This window comes from Suillus plorans (genome assembly GCF_016647745.1).
Source record: "Suillus plorans strain S12 chromosome Unknown HD556scaffold_67, whole genome shotgun sequence".
Taxonomy (NCBI): Eukaryota; Fungi; Basidiomycota; class Agaricomycetes; order Boletales; family Suillaceae; genus Suillus; species Suillus plorans.
Window position 1 is genome coordinate 153,531 of NW_024537451.1, and position 15,817 is coordinate 169,347.

The 15,817-nt window shown below is 46.2% G+C and overlaps 6 protein-coding genes across 6 annotated transcripts; 2 read left to right on the top strand and 4 right to left on the bottom strand.

Annotated features, from left to right (window-relative positions):
• Positions 1-1,292: 1,292 nt before the first annotated feature.
• On the top strand, positions 1,293-2,129 carry HD556DRAFT_1311977 (uncharacterized protein; the record flags this gene model as incomplete). The annotated part of the gene is made up of 5 exons (XM_041300599.1): positions 1,293-1,373; positions 1,394-1,508; positions 1,548-1,557; positions 1,641-1,906; positions 1,975-2,129. The coding sequence occupies 5 exons, from the start codon at positions 1,293-1,295 to the stop codon at positions 2,127-2,129; spliced, it is 627 nt and encodes a 208-aa protein (XP_041155764.1).
• Positions 2,130-2,748: 619 nt separating this feature from the next.
• On the top strand, positions 2,749-4,845 carry HD556DRAFT_1447775 (uncharacterized protein; the record flags this gene model as incomplete). Its single annotated transcript, XM_041307335.1, has 8 exons — positions 2,749-2,997; positions 3,057-3,451; positions 3,500-3,628; positions 3,685-3,788; positions 3,845-4,059; positions 4,156-4,375; positions 4,450-4,774; positions 4,830-4,845. 8 exons carry the CDS (start codon positions 2,749-2,751, stop codon positions 4,843-4,845), a joined length of 1,653 nt encoding a protein of 550 aa, XP_041155765.1.
• A 1,000-nt stretch (positions 4,846-5,845) lies between these two features.
• Positions 5,846-6,629, bottom strand: HD556DRAFT_1311979 (uncharacterized protein; the record flags this gene model as incomplete). Its single annotated transcript, XM_041300600.1, has 4 exons — positions 5,846-6,031; positions 6,094-6,202; positions 6,261-6,392; positions 6,430-6,629. 4 exons carry the CDS (start codon positions 6,627-6,629, stop codon positions 5,846-5,848), a joined length of 627 nt encoding a protein of 208 aa, XP_041155766.1.
• Positions 6,630-7,062: 433 nt separating this feature from the next.
• On the bottom strand, positions 7,063-7,894 carry HD556DRAFT_1496924 (uncharacterized protein; the record flags this gene model as incomplete). Its single annotated transcript, XM_041308903.1, has 3 exons — positions 7,643-7,894; positions 7,384-7,504; positions 7,063-7,357 (listed from the first exon to the last, which is right to left on the bottom strand). Exons 1-3 carry the CDS (start codon positions 7,680-7,682, stop codon positions 7,063-7,065), a joined length of 456 nt encoding a protein of 151 aa, XP_041155767.1. The 5' UTR covers positions 7,683-7,894.
• A 1,629-nt stretch (positions 7,895-9,523) lies between these two features.
• Positions 9,524-11,239, bottom strand: HD556DRAFT_1311981 (uncharacterized protein; the record flags this gene model as incomplete). The annotated part of the gene is made up of 5 exons (XM_041300601.1): positions 9,524-9,827; positions 9,879-10,069; positions 10,131-10,510; positions 10,582-10,918; positions 11,162-11,239. The coding sequence occupies 5 exons, from the start codon at positions 11,237-11,239 to the stop codon at positions 9,524-9,526; spliced, it is 1,290 nt and encodes a 429-aa protein (XP_041155768.1).
• Positions 11,240-12,179: 940 nt separating this feature from the next.
• HD556DRAFT_1311982 (uncharacterized protein) lies at positions 12,180-14,230 on the bottom strand (the record flags this gene model as incomplete). The annotated part of the gene is made up of 8 exons (XM_041300602.1): positions 12,180-12,271; positions 12,364-12,378; positions 12,658-12,916; positions 12,969-13,236; positions 13,301-13,374; positions 13,668-13,720; positions 13,854-13,967; positions 14,212-14,230. 8 exons carry the CDS (start codon positions 14,228-14,230, stop codon positions 12,180-12,182), a joined length of 894 nt encoding a protein of 297 aa, XP_041155769.1.
• Between the last annotated feature and the right edge of the window lie 1,587 nt (positions 14,231-15,817).

Below are 15,817 nucleotides of genomic sequence, written 5' to 3' on the forward strand. Positions count from 1 at the left end.
ATTGGGGAACAACTAACACGAGTGAGCTTACTGACCTAGCCAACATTATCTTCCCAAACACAAAGATCAATTACACGACCTTCGGCTTGAGCATGCGATAGATGAGATGGGGGGACAACTAACACAAGTGAGCTAGCCGACCTAGATCAATCACACAACCTTCGGCTTGAGTATGCGATAGATGAGATTGGGATACAACCGACATGAGTGAGCTTGCTGACCTAGCCATCTCTGCATCCCTTGACCCTCCATGCGCACCCTCATAACAAAGCCCCGTGAATCATATCTATAATGAACTTTTGAGCCATGCCTGCATTCCTAAGACGCTCTACCTGCTGAAGAAAGTGAAACCTGAATTGGTAGATGTTCAAAACACCGTGCAGGGTAAGAATTACCTTGTACATGCTCCTCTTCCTATATGACAGGAGCGCTGATGTTATATCTGAGCTGGACATCGTTGGGTATGATTACTTGGAGAGGCGGTGGAAAGGGAGGTGGGACGGCTTCGAATTATAAGGATGAGTCAACGAGATGGAGAACAATAAAGTTCGACAGCTTACTCTGAGTTGACTCCGAGTCTAGCCATGGTTAGTGGAAAATGTTGCATTTGTTGGGCTGCACAACAAACAGTACTTATGATCGCGCTGGATCTATGTGCTAGTGAGTGTAGATATGTACTTGAAAGTTGAAATGAATGACAATTCAAGTATTCAGCGCTCAGCCAAGTTACCACTTCAGGACAACATAATTACATCCAGCTGTCACTACTGACTACTTGCTACTGACTCTATGATAGATTCAATCTTCAAATATCAGTGCTCGGTTCTTGCTCTTGCAACTTTAGGCATGTACCACGATCTGCAACCATAATTCAACTATGCGGGCAGGACAGATGGGCCAGTGTTCACCTTGACTCGTGTAAGTTCTACTTAGTAATACTGGGTCATTCTCATCTCATTCATAACTCGTGCTTCTCAAACTTTGAATAGTAGACCATCGCTGATGCTATTCAAACAACTTTCTTCAGGACAGAATCTCATTGAACTCAGTCGTACTCAAGATGAAGAATCTGGTGTCAGTATGACCAGCGTTATCATCCTCAATGTGTTCCCAAGCTCCGAAACCACTGTGTCGTATTCTCATCATCCTATCATGATATAGCGGGAGAAATCCTCATTCAATCGCTCTTGCAGCTCAAACACAACATCCTCCCTGTTATCATCATTTCCGCCTATAACAAAGCTCTCAAATAAACTCTCATACATGTAAGTTAAATCTCCATCCCGGTTCACATGTCTTCTGACAAAATTGAACGTACATTCTCATATAAACTTCTATCGGCACCAAATTTGCAGCACACTGGAACAACTAATGTACCATCTAGCCCTTCAAGCTCAGCGCACTGGATGATGCTGGGGACAGGAGTGTTGACACCAAACACTGTGCAGAGTATAGATGTTTACTCGAAGTCAAGCCCAATCTTATCGTCTCCGAGGAATGGATGTCTGGTAGGTGATCTGCACAAGCTACTGATATTTGCTCTTCAGATACAGTGCAGTATGTCTTTGAGAACATTCCGATTCCAAGGCGAGTTCCTAAGTCAACCACGCATTTCTAACAACCGCTGACGAGCCTGATAGAACCAAGTATGTTGATAGGGAGATCAAATTTGTGCTTGAGAATCTCGACATCTCGTCGTTAAGCTTACTTCCTGGGCACGTCTATATCTGCAATATCACTGACGTCGACATCACTGCTCCCACCAGGTCGCAGTCAACCACCACTGCCATTGGCACACTCACGCACATCCAGATGCAAGCAGTCCATCTCACGCTCAAGGAGGTCTCATTCTTCTACAGGGATAAGGTTGCTACCATCAAGCCCAAGGACTTCACAGTCTCATGGAGTGCGGTCTCCTGCAAAAGGGCATTGACATTGGTCTTGAGTTCTGCTTGATCCCAAATACGTCCCAAGGTCTCATGGAGCGCGAGAGTCTCGGACAGTTCTTCAAGATCGACATGCAAGTTAAGCAGTCCAACCACCTCATCCTTGCGTCCGTCTTCTGGCCTGTCATCATGCTTTACTTCCGCGAGACAATTTCACACACCCTGGAGGAGCAGATCTGGTGATTGGACTTCGGCAACACTAACTGGTAGCTGGTCAGCGCCTACCCTATCAGGATCTGGAGGAGAAGTCTCGTAGTCTATAGGAAATGTATATTATTTTCGGCTCAGTCAGCCTAGCCCAGGCCATTGTACGGCTGAACCTAATCCATCTAGTTGACACAAGCCTATTAGCCCACTCAAGCCCACAGCCTAGGCTGTTGTTGAACTTCCACTAGACGACAGATTACGATACTCGCGCATTCACTCATTCATCAGTAACTATAGCTAAGCTGGGATCATCCTTGTTAAAACTGCATGAGCAACAGACTGGGTGGTAGGCAGTGGTTCACTTGGTAGTAGAGCTCGGACATCATTGTTTCATAAGTGCGAGAATAGTCTACTTGCCACTGCGAGTTGCTGTACAGTGAAATATCCTTGATTGGTGCGTGCCCACTCTGCGTTGGACCCCTTCCAGCTTGATTAAACATTAAATTCCGCAATCTGCGCTCATGGCCACCGAATGGCGAATAGAACAACCGAGCCGAGGACTGGCTTTTAAGAACATTGATTTCTTTTGAATCATCTCCACCTTCCCACTGACTCCAGGTCCATCATCTCCTACATTCACCTCATCTACTTGACAATGCGAAGTCGCCGCGGGCCAAAGCCATGGGCTACTGCAGAACAAGAAAAATTTCTGTTAAGTCTACTCAGCGAATATATTGTTTGTCAAAAGGCAAAAGTTTACACGGTGTTCTTTCGCGACACGTGGGCGGCATTTGAGGTGCAATGGCCAGAGCGCGAACGCGCTATACTGGGTATCCCTTTGGAGGGCGACCTCACAGAGGACCAGACGAAGTTACTAACTGAAGCTAAGAGTAATCGTAAAACAGTAAGTATTTCATGCGTAAAAATTTAATATATACCATACTAACCTGCGAGACCTTATAGCAGATCAAAGTATGGTATAGATGGCAGACTAACGTCGCACGTCTCGCACGAGTAGCGGGATTCAAAGGGGCGCTTGACCTCAGCGAAACACTGATTGGAGGAGATGAAGTATCAGGACGAGCTCCGCAAGAAGTAGAGGTGTACTCACAGATTTTCTACAATGAGCGCGTGAAGCAGGAAGCAGACGCGGCAATCAAGGCCGAGGGTATCACAACACGTGGCCAAAAGCTTGCAAAAAGGAAGGACCTCACTCGCACTAAATATGCGGCCGAAGATGATAGCATTAAGGCTGAGGTCCAAGAGAGGCACCAAGAAGCCCTTGTGAACTGGAAAAAAAAATGTGAACTAGCTAAAGCCGGTTTTGTTCCGGAAGTGGAACAAGAGGAAAAGATCAAGTATGTCCTGCTTCAAATCAAATAAATTGTTCTCACCCATATATGCAGAGCCTTCAGCGAACTTGGGGCACATCTTGATCGCATCTTCCGCCACTTGTCCCATAAGACAGGTGGACTTAAGTTCACATGTATTGTGGGGGGACGAAACCCAGCCACGGGAGACATTGTGGTTCTTGAGTAAGTATATTTCCCACACACCTGAAACTATTAACTCACTGAATACATTAATGCAGCTACCATCTCGGAGAGACGGAGATGGGGGACGAGTTCTCGGCTGAATATGCTGGGTTCAGCGAAGTTCAAACAGCCTATGCAAACTTTGTCAAATTAGCACTAGGTAAGCATCTATCGATTATCAAATTGACGGCGATGTCATTTACCTTGTTCTATCAGCCCATGACGATAGGGTGGTGGCTTCAGCACTCAATGCAGGTACTATTGCAGATGAGTTGGCCAACGAGTCGGACCGTGACGATATTTTTGGGGAGAGTAGCGAAGAAGAGGAAAAGGTTGAGGAGGAAAATGTTAGGGAGAATGAAGAGCTTGGGGATATGGACGATGTTGGGCTGGGGCTGAACGGCGGCCTTTATGAGTTCAGCGGAGTCATGGTAAGTAATGCATTACTCATCTGTTGAATTCTCGCCGCTAATGCATCACATTGTATAATGCATTTCCGGTAATGCATTACCTTCAAACTCGTGTAGGATGACCAAAGGTCTATGGTCGACTCATCAGCAGCACCTGTAACCGCTTGGACCACTACTGTAGCACCAACCATCACTGATAATGATATTGTCCTCCCCGCTTTCGACAAATTCGACATGTCCAGCTTGGATATGTCTGCTATCGACGATTTCATCGCAAACCTACTACCGACAATGCCGCCCTATGGCCCATTCACATCTGGTCTCGACGATCTCGACTGTAGCTTCATGGAAGACTCCTCCGACTCATTTGATTATCAATATTCCCCGCCCCCCTTGCTCGTGGACCAACAGATCATATTTTACCTGCATTCTCAGATTATACAGCCATGTCTAGTAATACACCGCCCTCTCATTCCAAGCATCTACCACCTGCTACACCCCTCGCAAGCACCTCCACCATGAATGTGACAGATTCCAACACATCTGACCCTCTTGCTGGTCTAGAAGAGGAAGGTCCCCGTCGAACAACACGCCGCCATGTTCCGTCCACACGCGAGCATGTTCTCAATGCTATTGGGTCATCAAGCGTGCGTGTGCGCCCACCTGTCTCTGTCGATAAAGAGAACAACAAGCGACGGAAGGGTAATACTGTTGGCGCAGGCCCGCAGTCCAGAAAGTAAGACCGCTGTTTCTATATACTCCACTCGTTACTCACTGGACTTTTACAACAGGAAACAGAAACTTTGAATATTCATTTTCAATCGCTGATGCTCGAGATGTGAGGCTAGCGCGCGAGTCTGACAGGGAATGTGTTTCAAATCAAGTACATTAGATATATACAGTATGATTTTGAAGGATTTGAAATGATGAGACGGTTTGGGATTCAATGACCTCTACATGTGTTGAAACATGGCGCAACAGATGTAACAAGCACATTCAAAATGAGAACGAGCAAAAGTATCAATGTCCCACTGACATAAATGTTGATATACGCTCCATAAAAGATCACCAAGTCCGACAAACGACGATCAAAGTATCACTTTGAAGATCCACGAGAAGACGAAAATTCCAAAGGCAAGTGATAAGTACTAAGTCAACAGGTTAAATGGAGAGAGACAAGACGCACTTGAAACCTTGACTACGAGAGTTTCCTGCGGTGCACGACTGGAACAAGAGTGAATAAAATGGCTGTTTCGTCAGTGCTTCAGTCACGTACTCCGAGTTTTCCCTTTGCTTCACGATTTACGATGTCGGCGCATTATATAATCATCAAAGTCGTTGAATTCGACCGAGTGGAACATACCACCCTTCAACTTCTGCATCGCAGTCCGATTACTAGTAGGCCCTGGCAGGACGAGCAAGTGTGGAGGGCCTTGAGTTGAAGGGAGGTATATTATGGGAGGGTACTAGTTAGCACCTAGTAATATGAGTGGGTAGGGCGCACACATGAATGAACCTGTTGAAAGAACCAATGCTATAAAGCTATATAGCGGAAGCAGGTATAGTGCCAGCCGCATACACGCGTCGTGATCTAATGCATTAGGTCTATTAAGGTGCCGAAAAAAGTGTGCGAGAAAATGCATTACATTGTCTGTCGTTGTTAATACATTACACCTGTCTGCTAACTAACCTATGTTATTGCATTAATATGACACGGTAGCCTGGATATGACCCTCAGAGCGATCTCGAATCCCAGTCTTTACGCTGGTGAATAGTTAGCGTTAGTTGAAGATCTCAAACACGCTACTTATGCAGGATTGTACCAATCGAGCTCGGCCGGGCAGAGTAGACCACCACATACATCACTGATGAAGCCTCGGCAATGTTTGTTGTCGGAATCTAATGGGGGATTTGGCTTGAATTCTCGATTGACCCAGTCTGCAACAAGAGCCTTGAGTTTCGCGGTATCATCTCCTCGGGCACTATCAGCACCCTGCCTAAGCTTAACGAATCCTCAATATAATAAAGACGATCGTTGCCATCGTAAAGGCGCACCGTTTTTAGCATGCGTGTATAATCATCGTGCTCCATACCAGAAGTCGTCTTTAGAAGCCAGGGTAAAGTTCTCGTAAGGATGTTGTACCCTGTTAGCAGCCGCTCTTGACTATATAAACAAATAAATGAGTACACCCAACGTGACTTCCAAAGGCAATAAAACTCACTCGAAAGTAGCATCCTCGTCGTCGATGTCATCGTATCTTCTGTCGTTTTCAGAGACAAGGTCCTCGATACTGTCGAACAAAGCGACGACACGCCTGAAGCCTCTTCCTTGAGCCAGATAGTAGTTCGTTTTCCTAAGAGTTCTGTGAGCAAAGCCGCAACTCAACATACCAATGGTGACCAGACCTTTCTTTTCCTGTACGTCCCGATTCGAGAGCCTCTAGTTTCCCCTCTAGTTCTGCAATCTTTCGTCGCTGCCGAGCCTGCACAAATGCTGGCTGTGCTTGGCCCAGGGATGGTTCGTGAATGTTGCTGCCGTTCTGCTGGTCCTCGATGAGCATCGTGCTGTCCTCCGAGTTAGGTTGCGACATCGAGAAAGAGATAACAAATCTAGTGGAAGGTAATGGAGAGAGGTGCGAGATGAGGGTAAGGAATTTCACGAACCTGTTTTATATTGATGGGCTGTCCAGGTCATAAGTGCCTAAAGAGGCATTTTAAGCGTGATGACAGCGCAGCATCCTAAAGACATGAAAGTCAGGTAGTACCATGGGTTACTAAAAATAGACAACTTACGGCAAGACTCGCCGCGTAGTAAAGAGCGCGACCAATAATTCACAAAATGACAGTATCGAGTGTCTGAGTCTGCGAATGAGTGATGTTATCAAATTGAGAACGCATGGACTGACGAGCAGCAGCACGATGATCAATCACGAAAGGAACAGGCAAGATGAGTCGAGAATAATCACGTCTAGTAGGAACTCGTCTATTCCTACGCTTGTGCCTCGTTACGTAATAGACTATGACTTATGTTAGTTTGAGCGGAATTGCGAAGACTCCAGAAAGATACTCACAGTCCTCATTGGCTTCGCTCTCGTTATCGGTCGTAGGTGCAGTAAGAAGTGGTTGTGCGAGCTCTCGCTGCCCCGGCATTTTCTCAACAGGCAGAGAGGCAGTAGCCGCCGTGATGATGGCATACGCAAGCTCACCGAGAATGGCATTCAACGCAAATTCGTCTTCTGCGTCCCTAGGGAATTTTATATCTAGTACTGCATCAACTTTGCCAGACATTATCCACGACAAGGGACCACCTTCCAATGTCCTGGAATTGATCCGCGGGAGACATACATTTTTGAAGGAGATGCGAGAGTCCTTCCATTTAGGAACGATAGAGATTCAAAGATGACTGTGACGCCAGTCTCACTGGTGAGGTAGATGATTATGGCACGTGCTAAATATTCTGCAATATCTAGTGAGAGACGTGCGTAGTATGATTTCATAGGGGAGGCGCATACCTTGCAATTGCAGACTATTAGCAGTGGTGAAAAGAATGTCGTTGTGAATAGGATAAGTCATCAGATATTCAGACCAGATATTTTCAACTCACGTTCTGACCAATATCCAGAGGTTGGCTCATTAGGAACCATGTTTTGAAAACGGAGATATCATCTGGATTAAATCTCCGAAAAGAACATATTGTAAACCACTTGAAGCGGATCCGTAGACGTTGCCAAACCCATTGGCTACTTTCAGGAAGTCGTCTCGTGTGGGGCGGTGAAGATGAGAAAGGGATAGAGCCAATCTGCGGTACAGACGGGGATAGTGGTCGAGATTTAGTGGTGGAGGGGGAAGATGAGCACCCGTATTTCGTTCCAAATCGCCTTAAACAGAACTAACGGAGCCGGGGAACTGTGCTTTGTTCTCCTGGCTGGAGTGGTCGCTCTGGTGTAGTGTATGTTACCTTTCTCTTCCCTGTTCGAATGGTCATGGCGCGACCGAAGCGACCTCAGTTCCTGGAGGTCGCGTCTGGCCAATAATCTAGAAGAACTTGGAGTAAAACTTGTGTGGAACGTTGATTTCCTGCAGGCCGGCAGTGGTGTCACTGGCATAGAACTAGTATGTGTTGCAAGCTGCCGCTGGAAAAACAGGTGGATGATGTTGTAGCGATTGATCGATCAACATCAGGGCGAAGAGATTCACGTGTGTGCAATACCAAACTTGCATTTGTGCGCTTGTTAAAGTGGACACCGAGATTCCTGAACCCAAAGGATGTTGCGGACCGTGACTCCATGTTGGGCACAATGTTGGGCGCATGTTCTTGTTATTACCGAGTTGGATAGAAATGCACGTGACTACGTACATTCGCACGACATTCATAGTCACACAAGTGCGTATACTGATATTTTGTCAATTCCAACTATACTGTCTGCAGAACGGACAAACGGTTCAATATAAACAATCTCCAAATACGTATCGTATCTTCCAATAGAACTCCTCCGGCGATTGACATCTGTGTTACTAGGAATGAATAGCAATGAGATTCTAGTACATCGTACGCACGGTTACTTCTCTCATTACATTTAGAAGCACTCTGTTCCGGGGGTAAATGAGGAAAAGTAGAATCATAAAACGAGAGACACGTACTGTGATGAACAATATCAGGACCTGACTCATTGTACTCCTGCTAATTTCAAAGTTGATCTCTGGGTTGACTTGGCATACTGCAGCGATGAATCCTACGAGCTCTGAGACAGGTTGTTAGTACAGATCCTGCGGATTTCAATGAGGCTACCGGTCAGCGGCCAAATAAAGTCACGTACTCGAAGGTCTATGACAAAGATAATTGTCGAGACATCGTTGACTCGGAGGCATGTGCTGAGCGTATCAATAGTGACATTTCCGAGATAGCCTATATTTCCAACGGGATGACAATACTGAGAGACTGCGTTCAGCGCTGGATGCCAGCCAGGATCAGAGACGGATGAAATGTTTCGTGACACAGACGGTGGGCTCTAGATAGAAAATCTGTTTGATGGGGAGATCCTCAAAGAGGGCTTGAAGCACGGAGGTCTTTCCACTCCTAGAGTACATTAGGACCAATAAAAGGAGATGCTAGTCACGCAAAAACGCACCCCTTGTATCGAGAAAGGGAACTTTGGTCCTGCGTATGAATGCATCAGTTGGCAGGGTCGGAGGAAGGTTTATGCACAGTCTTCCTTACAGGCTCCTGGGAAACCTTGACTTGAATAGACTACTTATCCAAGTCGTTCAATAAAGCGCGGAGAGAGTTTATGTCTGAGTAGGGAATAGGCGAACATTGCTGCCGCTATGATATATTCTGCCCTAACGAAAGAGCACCTCGAGTTCAATACATCCATAGAGTAGCCTATCTTCTAATATGCTACGAAAAACAGCCTGTTACTGAAATTAGCCTTGCGGCACGATTGAAGTTGATAAGCTGACTCACCTATTTTGTAATGCACAACATTCAGAAAAATCTGTATGTCCCTTGGTTCAAAATTGTGTCCGGCATCAAATTCTTGTCTGCTTCAAGGTTGTACTCCAACTCCTCATCGATGAAGACGCCTGTACCCGAATAAGCCATGGACGAGGTCCCCTGGGCCAAGTCTGCGTGATGATGACCTGTCAGGTACTGTAACCCCTCCTGGATAGGCATCCGCATCGCCGCCGACGATGATTGCGGGAGCGGCCTTACTATCTCATCTCGTCTTGTAGGCACATATACAATTTGTGATGGCGTCGACAAACCAAATGGGGTATCTGTCAGTTCGCTACAAAGCATGAGCATGATTCCCGTATCCATCATAGCAAAAGTCACTTACAGACCTCTTCGATGAAGAGCTAAAAAACGCGCCTCTAATGATTCCTTATGGAGAGGGTCAGCCAAGGACTCTAAAATGGTGTTGTGATACGCAGCCTGCCGACTGGCATATAATTTCGCACTGAAGTGCGGCACACCCTTACGCGAGTCTGACAAACATCCTTCTACCGCCCTATCGATAGCACACTGCGCCTAAGAATGATTATGCAGAAGCGGTTAGTTACAAATGCACATGACAGTATATGTTACTCACTCCAGCAGCACTTTCAGAAAGCATGAGAGGCATCGTGGTCTTGATCTCTGCCCTCATGTTCATGTCGCGGAACGGCGAATACTTGCTGCCATACCATATCCCCAGATGTGTTTCTTCTAGAGCGAGGTTTCCAAAAAGATGAAGTATGACGGAGTCCGCGGTGTACACCTGCCTGTGTAAAAAGTACGTCCATTGCTGATTCGAATCAAAGATCTGGGTTCTGAGTGCCATCATAAAAGCTTGACGGGCACTATCGGATAGATTATCCTCCTTCTTTGGTTCCAGATTGTGGAGACACACGAAGCGATCCGCCGTTACTGCAAGGTGGTTGCGAAATTGAGAAACACCATACTTAAGTAAACTCTTGATATTCTTTGTCGCTGAAATATCTTGTTCATTGTGATATTAGTTAGTTGATGCCATGACGATCATTGTAAAACTTGACACCTACTGCGGTGGAATAAAGCATTGGCCTGAGCAACGATTTCGCCCAAGTAGATATTCATCAGCTCTTTTTCTGTCCTGGTCTCATTTTTCATCCACCCTTTTGTGGCTACGAGATCCATAATCATACGGCTGCGCGCCCATATGATGGCTGGATGGTCGAGAAAGTCTACATCGTCCATGCATACTTTCTTCCATTTTTTTTCTCTGCAGGAGAGACTACGCTCCCAGATGCTGTCGAAGATGAATTCTGAGTCGGGTAAGAACGAGTGCTGGAAGCGCGAGAATAAGGGTGCAAGCGATGCGTGGTGAGCTCCTGAGGTGCCGGCATAGTTCGCTGTCCGCTAGTAGTACTGGTAGCATGCTGGGTAAGATCATATTGAACGAAGTTGAAAGACTCGGGAGTTGACTGAGGCTCGAAAGACTCAGAAGTCGCCATGATTCCGAGTCAGATGCTTAGTACTACTAGTAGAGGCGAGTTAAATAGCTGGCAATTATGGCATCAGCCGGTGAAGCATTACGCGTACGCATCAAGCGTCAGTAAATTCACGAGTCTCGATCAGCCATACAAAAAACATGCTACGTACGCCATACAGAGAGAATTTGAGTAAAACCTTGAAGATGCGTAATGCTCCCGATGATCGCGCCCATTTGAGTCGGTCCATTGACGTGATATTGACTCCGATCTCATTCAAACTTGAAACTCCGTCGTGCCTAGCACGTCAGTAAACCCTTGTTCGTGACTGATAGTAGGTAATAGAATCTGTTCAGTATGTCATAAAGAACCGGGCTGGAGCCCACGTATACTACATTCACTGCTTTAGGTATCTCTGGAAAGCAAGAAAGACAGATATGACTCCTATTTCTCCAGCTTCGTACCCTACAACGTTAACGGGACCCTTGATTTGTGACTCACTCGCACTTAGTAGTTACGTAATCGTTGCAAGAACCGGGTGGAGCCTATAATGATACGACTCTAGATAGCACGCTTGGAACTTGAAGCTTGAAGGTTTGATGCGCCTATTAATACTAGTACTAGTGTGGAGTGTAGTGACCTATTACGATTCGACTGACATTATTTAGTAAAGGCTGGACCCCGCAAACGGTCTACATACATGTTCCTGTCAAGTGGTAGTAGTCATAATTTTATTGTGCATCCTCATCTGATCACACAGCAAATCAAAGACACGAGAGTTTAAGTTGGTTCGTGATTAAAATTTCATCATATATAAAAGGACGAAAAATAAACATGGTCAAGGACACGCTACACTCTACACTACGTAAGTTCTGTATGAGAGAGGGTGGTAGACACGAGCTCGAGGGAGACGGGGACATGAGGGTGAAACACGGTATATGGGGAAGTCTCCGACACAGGGGTCTAACATTTACCATTATAGTTACTATTTCGGAATCGTAACAGGTCACACATTAGTCATAGATAGTAACTTGTACTGCGGCAGGTTTTTATGCAACAGTCCGTGACACTGTAGTACTGAGAATACGTACGTTCGAAAACATTTAAATTATACTACTACCGTGACAGATCTGAATTGTTTCTGGAAAACTTGCCCATGGAAGACTACTATGATTGGTACGACGTCACAGTCATGCAGGATCAGTGGCCTTAGAACCTGCACCCTGAGAGGGTAGGTTATGCGGCTTGTGGTAAATCCCCGGGGGAACTTCGAGCCGCCGATCTGCAAGCCTCAGTGTGTGAAAGCAATCATAGCAGCATTGCTATCTCTCGGACCTCATTATTAGGGTTGCTTCTTTTTGATCCGTGACGTACTGTCACAGTCAGATACTAGAACCTAGAACTAAGAACCAGACTCAGAAAGCTTATATCGGATTCTGTTGCGGTTATAGAGTACGATTTTGGGAATGTGATTACTACTAGTCGACTCAATATACTTATATTTATGTACACACTGGCATGGGGAGATGATAGGCACAAAATATACAGTGGCAATAAGCTATTCATCCGACGAACTGGCCGAGGTAGCATCAGATCCGAACATTGAACCATCATCATCTGACGCAGAGCTTTCGCACCAAGGTCCGTGATCACTAGGGTCAAACTTACATCCTTTATTCCCTATTGACGTTACTCCTCCGTCCTGAAGCATATTTCGGATGGAGCCAATTTGTAAATCAATACCATGAATCTGTTTCTGGGACAGCTCAGTTTCTTCTTCGAGGATTGACTTGATTAGATCAAGTTCGTGGGCGCGAAGACGTTGGTAGCGAACTCTTGCGGCAAGAGCCCGGCGAGTGATTCGGGAAAGTTCGAGCATGCGCTCGTTGAGATAGTTCGTAGCGTTAGAGTCAAAAGTGTGGTTCCACTTCGAAAACAATTCAGAATCACACACTAAGTTAGGATACAAATAGACATACCGTCGTTTTCAAGGCTCTTAATCTCTTTGTGGGTAAGTCACAATCCTCCTCACGGTTGCCACTCTCAAATAAGGCATACCGGGCAGAACGCTTGCGATGCTTGTCATCAACCCGGCTGTTGACTACAGAGTTGCCCCCGTCATCTTGAAGGGTAGGAGCCTCCTCGACAGTAGCCTCGAGGCGCGATAAAGTGAAGGAGCCACTCTTTGCAGGAGGGCTACTACGCGCATCGGATGCGGGAGGTGTGGGTGGTGCAGACGAGCGTTGTCTGAGGTGCAAATATGAGTGGTCATTAGTACTAGTAATTGTTGTAAACAGTTCGGTGGACAAACTTAGGCTTGTGAAGAGGGGGATCAGGTAGAAAAATACTGCTCATCGATTCCGAAGAATTACTCATAGCAATCTCCTATGGTACACCAATTTGAGTTTGTATATGTAGCCTCAGAGACATTGGAGACAGGAACGTTTTCCCATCGGCGACACCCGAAGTTTGATCTCAACAAAAATAACCAGCCGCCTTGCTGACGAATCTTTCTCTCTTACTAGTACTAATACTCGTATTGTTATCACAGTTTCCAAACTTCAAGAAGCCTGGATAGCAGGGTCTGCCATCAACTTGATACCAAGCCTCGTTCGTGGTGCACCTGCCCTGGTGACAGTCTCTTCACTATTCTACTAATCCCTAGCTTGTTCAGCTACCTCAGCGAAGCCGAGGATCATGATGTTCTGTAGACTGGTGAAACCGTAATGGCCTGGGTACGTGCCGCATCCCATTTCAATCTCATACTCACATTAAATTTATTCAGGCAGTCACCCACGTCTTAGGCTGCCTTTCTGACATTGGTGAGATACAGGGCTTATGCTTCGCAGACCTTGCTGACGTACTGGAAACCCAATCCGACTCGCCAGTAATAATGATGCACACGTCACACCAATACCGACCCTGCTCAGTTGCTAGACAAGTCGTGATGTTCGTGTGCGGCATGGCATTGCGGCTTGCTGTAAAGCAGTCATGGTTCAGCATGCACAAGTTGTAAACTTTCTCCTGCAAATGCTCATCCTTCAAGGATGAGTCCAACTACCACTCGTGCATCGACTCGGACGCCATCATGGAACAGCGAGCACGAGGTGAGCATACTCAATAGCATAGTCCGACATTCCTATCTGGTTTCTGACACATTCTGCACCGCCAATACTCAGTACAACAAGTATGAGGGAAATTGGAGTCTGCATGTAAACCCACTTGTCTCCCATTCCAACATTGAATTGTGATGTCTCAAGCCAACAAGTAAGTGCCGTGTCTCATTTGAAGGTCTTTTGTGGTCAACTTTTGATCAAAGGCCCCAGGAATTCGAGACGCTCCGGTTGCATGCTGGTCAGGTTCTTGATTCTACCACCAATGCTCACGCAGTTCCTATTTATGCCTCCATGAGCTTCGTCTTTAACGACTCAAACTTAACGACTCAAACATTCGTGAAAATATGATTTAGGAGGTTATCATAACTCCAGCGTGGCGCAGAGCTTTTCGCCTCGAGGTCAGTTTAATTGAGGATCACAAGCGAATGGAACTTAATTGAACATCATACAGGGCTTTCGGACACATTTATTCTAGTATTGGGAACCCGCACTGTCGTACGCGACTCTTTCATCGGTGTTCCTCCACAGCCAAGTCAAGTCGAACTTTGCTATCAATTACATTGAGAGTAAAAAGAAAAGTTCCTGCGGCGCGTCCGACTTTGCTTTCTCCCAGCGTCTCTATTAACCTTGATTTATTAACCTGGTACACTCGCCGAAAGGGATGTCTGCCTCACCGCCAAACTGCATCACCTGTCTGTGCACAACCTGTGCATTCTGAGATCTGCTCGCCGTGCATTCTCTACGTTCTCGTATCTTGATCGTTAGTCGGAGTACTGAGGCGTCGGTGGGTGCAATCTCAGGCTTTGTTATAGTAGTTGGTTCATGTGAAATATAGACGGCGTCCCAATCCACATTCCCACCAAGGTTACCGTACGAAAGCGCGAGTCAACGGAAGAAGAACTCGATTCCAGTTGGCATCAACTATACGATGGATCTAATGTGGTCACGTTTTGGATCGGTTTTCATTGGAATAAGCATCGATGGTGTGCATTGGCAACTATACGACGCGGTGAGTCATTCCCTCAACTTCTTCAAATCTCGAACGGCAACCTAAATTGTAATACATCAAATGTGTTGTCAGAACTCGGGTGTCCTGAACGGCATTCCAGCTAAGCTTCACCGTGACGAAAACAAAGTTCAACAGAGCTACCCTTGCTACTCCCCGCGTTCAAGCCTTTGGCCGTCACGGTATAGCAGACACATTAATAGGATGGCTTGTGGCTTGACGAGGAGTCACGGTTAGTCACTAGCATTACATCTGAGTCCGAGTCGGTGTAAGTATCTTCCTCAAGCTATATTGGCTCACCTCCGAGTCCGAGTTGTGTCATCCAGCATAATGCCATTACTTTGAGTTAGACTCGGAGTTGCCGTCCTGGCTGTAGTAATATTTTATTAGATCATTTTCATTCTCAGTTCTAATTGAAAACACCCAGGAAGAACAGTGAGACAACAAAGAAGGCGGGATTCTCCGGACTTGATTGTCAGACGCAAACTATCTGTTGGCCCGCTAATGCCATAAGCTTGCTGCTGCCGGTCACATCGACTGCTTCGGAACAAAAACTGCATCTCGCTAGCACCTCCAAAGTGCAATGCGCCTGACAGGACCTTTTTGGATTGTTCAAGTTGCCCTTCTCTCAGGCTTGTTTCTGTTACTACTAATGGTTTTATGCGGTGCTCTGGGCTGCTCTTGGGAAAGGGCAACGGACACCCGT